This window comes from Cariama cristata, unplaced genomic scaffold (genome assembly GCF_000690535.1).
Source record: "Cariama cristata isolate BGI_N322 unplaced genomic scaffold, ASM69053v1 scaffold13202, whole genome shotgun sequence".
Taxonomy (NCBI): domain Eukaryota; kingdom Metazoa; phylum Chordata; class Aves; order Cariamiformes; family Cariamidae; genus Cariama; species Cariama cristata.
Window position 1 is genome coordinate 36,407 of NW_009604495.1, and position 10,254 is coordinate 46,660.

A 10,254-nucleotide genomic window follows, 5' to 3' on the forward strand; every position below is an offset into this window, starting at 1 on the left:
TGGTCTGGTGGGAGGTGTCCCTGCCCATGGCAGGGGGCTTGGAACTGGATGAGCTTTAAGGTCCCTTCCAACCAAATCATTCTATGATTCTATGAAATTTGTTTCAATAAATCAATGCAAGACCTATCTGCCAGAGAATCTGTGATAAATATTTTTTTAAAAAAATCACATATTTTAGTGGTACTTTCCAAGTTACTGAAATTGTTAAGGAATATCTCTGTTGCTGTATCAAACTCTGGAGTAGTTACTTTGACTAGATGAAGTTTGCCTTGGGAAAGGTCTTCTGGGGTACCCATGCTGGAGAACTACAATGAACAGTTCAGTTTAAGAACATATTGGCAAAAAGATGTATAACGAACTACTGGTCAAATAAACCAGTTTTACAAATACACCTTCAAACTATGTAAGTGCCACTAGAGAAATGTCATTACAAATAGTCACAGCCCTGACATTGTTATGAGCAAACTACAGAAGGTGTACCTGCCCTAAGAAAGCACCTCTGACTCAGCCAGTAATTAATGGATCACAAAGTTTAGAAATTAACTTGAGGGAAAAAAAGAAAAAAACCCAACAGATCATTCAGGCCCATCCTCCCCAAGTGGAAAATACCAAGGGAATGTTAAAAAAAAAAAAAAAGAAATCTCATCTAAATAGCAATATGACAATTAACTGACAAAAGGCCCCATAAAATTTTTTTTTAATGCATTAGAGAAAAGTCTGGAATTTTAGAATTTACTCTGCTATTACTAGAAGAGTAGAAAATCTAAGTGTTTGCGATCACATTGTTAACACTTGTTTTTTTCCCCCACTCTACACCAATAGAAGTCACTTCATAACATTTACTAACGTTCACTACCAGCTGTAACAGTCCAATTTCAAAATCCCCATATTCTTTGTTGAAATCACTGGTTCCTTTAATTATACAACAGTTAATCCTTAGCTATTCAACAGGCTCCTAGAGTCCCAACAGTCACAGAATGATCCTCAAAGAAATTTTGAAGTAATTTCTTCATATTTCTTAATTCATCACCCATGTTCAGTCTTTCTTATGTCACCAAGCAGGCCCTACCTAGCATGACAGAGAACTGCACAGGCAGGATCAGGCTCTCCAAGGCCATACAGCACTGGGTCACACGCTTTCCTTTTAGGTATAGAAAATCTAAAACTTCATAACTGACCTGGTCTATTATTGACTCCAGTCTCACCCTCAATACAACAAACTAGGGAATTCAATTACTAATGCAAGACAGGTGTTTGACTTTGAACCTAGGAATGGAGAAGATAAGTAATCCACATTTTAAATTAGTCAACTGTTGTTCGGTGGGATGGGGAAATGGTTCCAGATGTTGCAATGCCCTCATAACAAGGAGCTGAAATGTCTAAGAATGCAGAAAACTTGAGTATAAGCTCTACTTCAGAACAGCAGAACAAATCATGGAACAAGATGAAAATATATCTATAGCTTTACTGAATTCTCTTTTGAATACAAAATGTCTGTTGTATTAGATAAGGCAATAATGTCCATGTTTTCTTTGTATAAATATGTGCAAAATGTAGTTTTTAAAAATAAATTAGTGTTCTGTTCTCTTCTTGTTGTCCTTCTTTATCTTTTTGCTCTTTCCTGCTTGTTTAGATGATTCTTCCTGAAATGAAAAACAGGCATTTCAAGATTTAAACAATACTCTTGTATACCATGAGTATTCTCTCAAGGTCACCCATGCGAATTATTTCTAATACAAGCACTGTTCATATTTCACTGGGATTTACAGAAGTTTTCAGTTGTATAATATTTATCCATTCAGTTTCATTAATTTGTCTGCTTATCTTGCTATTTAGAAACTTCTGCCTTCAGCAATGATAAAATTATAGACACAGCTATGCCAACAGAAGCATATAATGTAAAAATAATCTAAGCCATTTCCACTCGAGGCAGAGGTCACCAGTAGAGGAATACTTCTACACTATACTGCAGAATTCCTTCTAGTGTGGATGTGGCTGTATCAAAAGATATACTGTACACCAGTATATTAAAACCACTTCCCTAAGTGAAACAAACCTACACTGGGAAAAACAAAATTTTGCCAGTCTTGCTGGATCAACGTTGCAATGGACAGTTTACTCTGACTGCCAGTTCTGAAAACCACCACTCTTCTTCAGTAGGCATTCATTGCAAGCACTCCCCAAAATGGTGAAGGAAGCTGCCACTACATCTGGCAGAACCCGGAACATTTTAATGTACTCCTTTCTACCTCTTCCACATGGGCGGGAAACGGACCCTAACAGGATGTTTGAACTCTGCTATTCTGAAGAGAGTTAGCTAAAAGAATACTTTTTCCAAGACCCACATCTATGATACTAGAACAATAAGTACGGTAAGTCCCATCTGTTATTTTTCTGATGGACACTGGTAACAAAACATGTTAATACACAATAAAGAAATACAGTTTCATTTAAGTTTGTTAAAAATAGAAAAAAGAGAAGTAATTTTTGGTACTAAACCTTCTCGTGAAGGTAGATGCTTAAAAATCTTGTTAGTTTCCTTTTATTTTATGAGCAACGCTTTCAAATAAGAGAACACTGATAAACTGCCAAGAAGGCAAATCAGTAAGTATATATAAGCACCTCTTAAATGCAAAGAGCAAATAACTGAAAAGCACCGGGGGAGGAATGGGAAGGAATGCTCAGCTTTCAACCACAGCAAGCTTAGAAACTTTCATATAAAAAGGAAAACTGACAGTTGCATATTTTGTCAAGTATCCATTAGTAATTATTTAGTACTGCCTTAAACGTTCCATTGTGAGCAATTACATACTATAATGTACATAGACATATCTAATATGCTGTTCTGAGGATGAATAAAAGAAATGTTGAAAACCAAGAATATTAGATGATCAAACGACCAAAGTCCCTTAAGAAGTAAAATGCCATTTAAAGACACTTGGAACTTTGTCTCCCAGGTTATTTAAGCTCCGTTGAAACATTTTCCTGTAATCTTTTCGGTAACAGTTAATGTTACTTTACTTGAATTCTTCTAGTCTAGATTTTTTTTAACGGTGTCCATTATCTGTAATTCTGAAAACTTCTTTGGCTCTAACAAAGCTTTCAATTTTTAAAATCCCTACTAGTTACAGTGATTCCCAAGCTCAGTCTGCCTACACAATAGAACCGGTGGCACAGGCAAGCACAAGAAGCAGCAGCTTCCAGTTTTCTGAACAGAAAGAGGCATGCCCCCTTCCCATCCTTCCCGAGACCTCAAATTTGTGTTCTGGATCAATGTCCTCAGCTGCTGCCACCCTCCTGTTGCACACCTCATACTTACAAACCAGGTCACCAACTTCTTTGGAAGTTCTTCGGGAGCCTTTGCACCGATCCTATGCATACTATCAGCGCATCAAAGCAGCCAGAGGATGACACAGGTAATACTACTTTTCTTCTAACAGTGACAATTTACACAAGTTCACATACAAATGCCTTAATTCTAAGTGGCAGAAACTTACCGCTGAAGGTACATAGTTGTGTTCCACAAGTACATTCCTGGCACAATTGTTTATATGTTTAAAACGATCTGGTCCTAAAAGAATACCTCCATACCAGCGGGATACCACAACTAACACATTGTGGACATTCAAAATCTGTTTTAAAAATAAAGAAAAAAGAAAGAAAGAAGAGTTGTTATTCTTAAATTGAACTAGTTTTACTATTGACACCAATTTTAAACATAGAAAAAGTCTACTAACTTGCATTTTTTAGAAGAACTTACAGTCAGGTCTGTGTCACACATATGTTATCAGAGGGTAACAAATTATGACAAATCAGTAGTTGTGGTAAGTTTCCCTCTCCAAGTTCCTACACAAAAGTAAATTCAAAGTAAAATGAGTCAATACATCCCTCAGAAAGGGCACAGAGCTATCCCATCTGCACTACAGTTGCCCATCCATGTGTCAAAAGCTTCAGGCACTACTTAAAGGGAAAATTACCGAGTTATATCTATTATTCCTTTATATGATGAATTATTATTTCCAGAGAACCTCTGTCACTAAGCAGATTGTCTATCCACATTTTTGGAAGTGTTGGTGGATGAGACTAATAACAGCCAGGGGACAGGCATTACACATATGGATACCTAAAATGCCATAAGCTAATACTGTTGCCATGTGCAGTACCTGCATAATATATTAAAACCTCTGCACTATTCAGGTTTGAGTCTTAATCCCTTACAACCAAGCAGTCAGTTGTTACCCTTTAAAAAGGTATATATAAGTTCACACATGAAATAATTGTAATAGCAAGTAGGATTGAAAGGAACTAAATGACCTTTATATAGCTTTTTTAAGATTGAGTGACAAAATCAGAGTTAAACAGAAGTAATGATTTCTTTTACTGCAATTAAAAGCAAGAAACATGGAAGGCCTTCAACAGCTTTACTGTTCACAAAATCTAAATGTGATTTGACTAGACCTGAAACTACCAGTTCTTCCGCTTTACAGCAATTCTTTCCTCCAGATCTCTCGATCATCAGCAAACACGAGTAACACAGGGAATTCCAACTGACTAAGTGTCAGAGAGAAAGATATATCTTGTCAAAATATAAGATACGCATTACTGCATGGAAACACATAGTGACAATCACCAGTTAGCATTTTTGCTCAAATTAGTCTCGCATGATTAGTGACCACAATCCTGACTTCGTCCCTCAAACGAAGGCAGCTGAAGTCTTCACTTATAAACAGCTTTCTCTCAAGTCCTGTGCAGTACTACACTAAGTGTGTAGTTGGAGCCAGACAGAGCTAACACAGCTTTATTTTCATAATGCTGAGCAAAAACACTGCGGTTTGCAAGATATCAGGGTGGTTTGGTGGAGGTGAGAAAAATCCCATCAGAGCTAGCAATCAATAAAGCATGTTAACAACCATTCATCGTCTCCATTAAGAAGAAAAACATACATATTTGACTAATTTGAGCAATACTATTAGGAGATTCTATCATTGTTTGTGAAAACAGAAAGATTTTTAGAAGGAAGGATTGGGGCAGGTTTTGTGACAAGTATTTTCTACTCTACATTTACACATTGACCATAAAGTCTATGTATAGCAACTGTTCGCAGTAAACAGGATGTGTTGGGAAATTTTTTAACTCTAAGTTCGAAAGAATTAATCTAAAATGCAGTGTAATGTAACCAGAAAGTGCTACCTTGACTGAAGTGCTAGGTTTATCTGCAAACAAGATAAGATTTCTACTGCAAAAGAAGAACCATAAGTAAAGCAACAATAAGTGTATTCAACCACCTCATTTTCATGCCCATATTTTATGTCATAAGTGCTTATAACAGAAAAATGACAAGACCTATGAACATCTAGAAATCTGCCCATAAACTATTTTAATCTTTTCCTACAAGTGAAAATTGCACTTTTCTGATCTACAGCAGTACTCTTCCAAAACAAAAATATTCCCAGTAACTAGGATTACAGATAGAGAGAGATGATGCATATGATTTAGCCACATCCACATTTGAAAGGGGAAACTTCATGTCACTTTTTAAACTGGACTTTTATGGAATGTTAAGTGCCTAGAAACTGTAAGTCTGACGGCTTTCAAAAGTACACAATAACATCCTGAGAAAAAGCTGATAAGCTCAGAACAAATTGAGGTATAGTAACTGCAAAGTTGTTTCTATACATTATTTTCGTTACAATATTTTCACACCACATATACTTGCATATATTACATAACATAATTTTCCTTCCCAAGTCAGGTTTGAGTGACTTCGGAAGTTTCAAAAAGTTTTAAATGAAAAGTGTCAAAATATTTCCATCAATTACATTTTTTTCAGAAAAAAAATAAAGCTTTGAAATATTAAAAAAAAAAAGGCAGCTTTAAAATAGTCTCCAGGAATAAAAGTACAACACATTAAGCAACAGAATATGCAAGTAAGCAAAGGACAGGAAAAGAAAACCCCTGTTGTGAAGGGGACATCAATCTAAAAATCAAAATTAAAACCAATAATTAGTGCACTGATATAGCTGAGTGACTTGAGGCACTGCATAAGATGTACCCAGCTGTTCCCTGTAGTTATGATTATTCTATTTATGGTCTTACCAGGGCTTGTATCATGCCACTGAATCAAAATTTATCAATCTCAATTCACATTTAGTAGCAACTTTGCCAAGGGAATATTATTTCAACACTTAAAAACTAAAATATACGTCAGTATGAGGGCTAAGGACCACAACTGGAAATGGTACAAACAAATTAAATGATCAAAACAACTGAACTCCTTCACTCCCACTACCTTTTGCATTTGAAGCTCTACTCTTCAAGTTCAAATATAAGTGTCTTTTTATTACAAATATTTGAGGAAACCAAATGAAAGGCTGTGCACAGGTTGGCTGTACATTCTGTCAAACAGCTTCTTCCAGTCTTCATTTTCTATATGCTTTACACCACAAAGTAAGAACAGGAATCAAAACTTATCTTTTAAACCATTCAAACTATTACTACCACCTATGACACACTACCTGTTTCTATGATCCAAGACTTGGAAATCCCAATTTACTACATACATGCAACAGTGTGTTTTTTCTTTCACCTTTGAGAAATCAATCATCTATTTGGCTACGTGCAGAGCAAGAATTAAAATAATGTCCTACAAGTTTATTTACATAGCAATGGTTTTTAAAATCTGTTCAAGACTTCCAGAAGTCAAAGATTAATTTCTATAACCTGCATAAGGTGAAGAAGACGTCCACCTGCTGCTGTCTCCCCATCGTCTTCACAATCCTGTAAGAATGTCTGCTTATCTTCACAGTATATTCTTAAAAAGAAAAAAAAAAGAAAAAAAAAGAGATAGATTCAAAAAATGTCAATCAACAAACATTTTGACATGATTAATGAAGTCTCAGAGACCTTTCATACACATGTGTAGCAATTCTACTTCTCTACTAAGGACATTTACATGAAAACAGGATGAGGTTTAGGGTAAACCACAAATATGTATGTGTATAGTAGAACACGTTTTGAGAAGTTTTTACATAGACTTTAGTTGTTTCAGGTTAACTCCAGAGTCATTACCAATGTAAAGTCCCTCATCAGAAACATTCTTAGGTTTTAGCCTAGTAATTACACATAGCTGAAACCAACTCTATCAGATACAGGTTCAAATTATGGTACACACCCACAAGTTGGAAGAACTCGGACAAACACATTATGAATAATTAGTTAGGTCTGTATTTCAGCAGCAGTGTGAAATTATTACTGAAATTCACCTTCAGTTTCTCTATGCCATCTCCTTCCTCAGGGGGCACTCCAGGAAACTTTGGGGTGTATTATTGTTTCATATAAAGGACAGCTGCCCGGGTCTAATTTTCCAGAAGTAATGCTCAGAGGTCTACTGTTTGTTACCAACTGATTTCCTAACTTCTGAACTTAGTCAATACACACGTGACACAATGACAAAGAGGCTTCTGATGCTAGATGACAAATAGGAAGCAGCAAGTATGTTTCTGTTGCTTTTTTGAAGTGTATTTAGTTAGTATGAGTGAAAGAAGCCAGATCATCATGAGCAACAACAGAAATCCCCTCTTTCCAGAAACCTTTTACTTAGGTAGACTTTTTGGCAAAGTAAGATTTCATTTGCTCTCATTTCATATTTCGTGAGGATCATGCCAGGATGTGCATGAATGGATCCGTGTCTATACATGCTTTTTCAGATGACTGGTTCCTCCAGTAATGAAAGGGGTTCCTTTTACTGTCACTTAGACTCCTCAGAAAATCTACATCACTATCTGGACTGAGACCAATTCATTTCACATAAGCTACATTCACAAAAGCTGCCAGAGACAGACCACTGTCAAATTCATTTTTACCTGCTTCTCATTTTCCCTGAAATTTCTCATATTTCAGCTGAAAATTCATATGCCAGTTGTCTGCATGAGGCTTTCTGTTTCAATTCTTACTTCAACTAAAAATTTTCAGCTATTTCTAAATATACAGTTGAGGTTAAAAAAAAGTTACTTCACCCAAGTAAAATCACATTTAGTTCAGGATGATGTAGCATTTCTTTGCTCGCACATACTATACAAAGTATAACAGCATATGTTCAAATCCACTTTCAGTCTTTTTTTATTCCTAACGCTGCTTTACTATCCTAACATGTTTCCTACCACACATTCTACTTTCTTGACCTCAGATTCAGAATAAAGCCTAAAACCTTTACCATACAAATAAGAAACCTACTCCCATAAAGATTTAATAGCAAGGAATTTCTTCGATAGATTTTAATTTTCTCATGTCCTCCACTCATTTGTCAAAGAACCCTGAAAAAAAAGAATAAAATCAATAAATCAGTATTCATCTCTCACCTGTATGCATATATGTTGTGGGTAGCACTTGCAATTTTCTTATTCTCATATAATTTTTCAAGAACTCTCTTTACCTTTAAAAAAGCAGAAATAAGCTTCCTTTTATAATGAGGATTTCATACACACCATCTCAAAATCACCGCTAAACAAACATCTCCTTAATACTATAATGAAACAGTACAGTTTGACATGAAATGAATTAAATATTCAGTGTGATAACCCAAGAAGCAGCTTCTCAGTACCCTCATGCTAGTTTCAAACAATTTTTCCAGGATACTGAAAACAGCTGTTCCTTGAATTTGTACATTGTATACCTTCATGTTATTGCTGAAGATGAAGTGTCAAATCACCTTACTAAACAAGACAGAGAGCAAGATCTAGAAAACATTTTTAATTGGTATTAAGTATCAATTACAACTGCTCACTTTTTTCAACTATAACATTAGACTGGAATATAACACAACTTGACATACATTTTCCCATTACACACTGTTTTTACCTATTTCACAAAGACATGTGATGCTCAGAAAGCTCTACTACATTTTGAGTTTCTCCTTTTTCCTAAAATATACTTTTTTTCAGAGTTTCCATTTCACAGAAACAATAATAATAATGAAAAAAAGATATTCTATTATGGGTCTGAAAGTCTCGGTATTTCCCAGAAAACAGATATTCCCACCACATCCATCTCTCTGCTATTAAGAAGTACCAAATCCAAACCATTTATCAAGATCAGTTCATCTTCTGTCTCTAATTAAACAAGCTAGTAATTGTTCAATTTTTTTCCAATTTGGTCTAGCAAAGAGGAGAACTTTGATCAAGTCATTGTTTTAATACATAATACAAAATTAATATTACTTTGAGCAAAACATCACTGAAGTTGAGAAAGCTTGGGAAAACATGCTTGGCAAGTAAAGTGCCTTCCACTCCAAAGAAAAACATCTGAGGAGTAATCAATATATATATATTTGATATCTATCTTAGCTACACTGTGTTATTTCCAATTCTTCCGGAAGAAATTCAACTTACAAAAATCACCTCAAATATAAGATACCTCAATGAAAAAACTCCTATTATTAACGGAGAACATTGATTCAGACACCCGTTTTCTCCTTTTTTTTTTTTCCCCCTAAACGGGAATGTTGAAGAAAGACAACCTATATTACTTAATACACTTTCACAAATACATTTCAATACATGGACTTAGGGTACAAAGCACATGAAGCGATCATCACCTTTGACGTTACTTATTTGTCAGCTACTAGGCTCCTAAAAACATACCTTGCAGACTCATTATGTGTCTGTATTAGCAATGAACCTCCAAGACAGATATATTGCAGCTAAGCAATAGTTTATCCTTTTTCCTATAGTACCTCCTGAGTCTTTTTTTTCCTCCTCTTCCTCTCTCTATTATTCCTGCCTCAGGAGAACCAAGAGATGTAATTCTCTACATGTCAATGAGGCACCTGCTCATAAAAGACACAAGATGCTTAAACAACAGATCAGTTCTTAGTCTCACCTTACTAAATCAGTGTCAAGTCAAAGAACCACATACATTTTAAATGTCAGAATAAGTGAAATTCAGACAAGGAAAAGCAATGGTACCAAATATAGCCTGCTAACTGAAATATGCCTATCACTTTCTTTGCCCCATAAGGTTTATGGTAACATACTCAGTTATGTTAAGTAACTATGGTATTACTCTGGCTATCATTATTGAAAACTACACCAGAAGTTAAGTTCCACTATTAAAAACATTCAATAAAGGAATTTACACAGCAATCTGTGTACTGTCTTAAAATATCAGTGAGTATCATTGCAGTATATAGATTATGCAGATAAAGTACTATGGGCACATACTCATCTCTTCAGCTGATAAAGAACACAGATTTCCCTA

General features: G+C 35.3%; 1 protein-coding gene across 1 annotated transcript in view; it reads right to left on the bottom strand.

Moving 5' to 3' along the window:
- Positions 1-1,447: 1,447 nt before the first annotated feature.
- IMPACT (impact RWD domain protein) overlaps positions 1,448-10,254 on the bottom strand; it is a gene marked incomplete at its 5' end in the record, with an annotated part of 18,913 nt that continues 10,106 nt past the window's right edge. Inside the window, 4 exons of the mRNA XM_009695654.1 lie at positions 1,448-1,643; positions 3,498-3,632; positions 6,721-6,811; positions 8,358-8,431. Coding sequence (XP_009693956.1) covers positions 1,572-1,643; positions 3,498-3,632; positions 6,721-6,811; positions 8,358-8,431 — 372 coding nt within the window. The remainder of the gene's footprint in view (positions 1,644-3,497; positions 3,633-6,720; positions 6,812-8,357; positions 8,432-10,254) is intronic.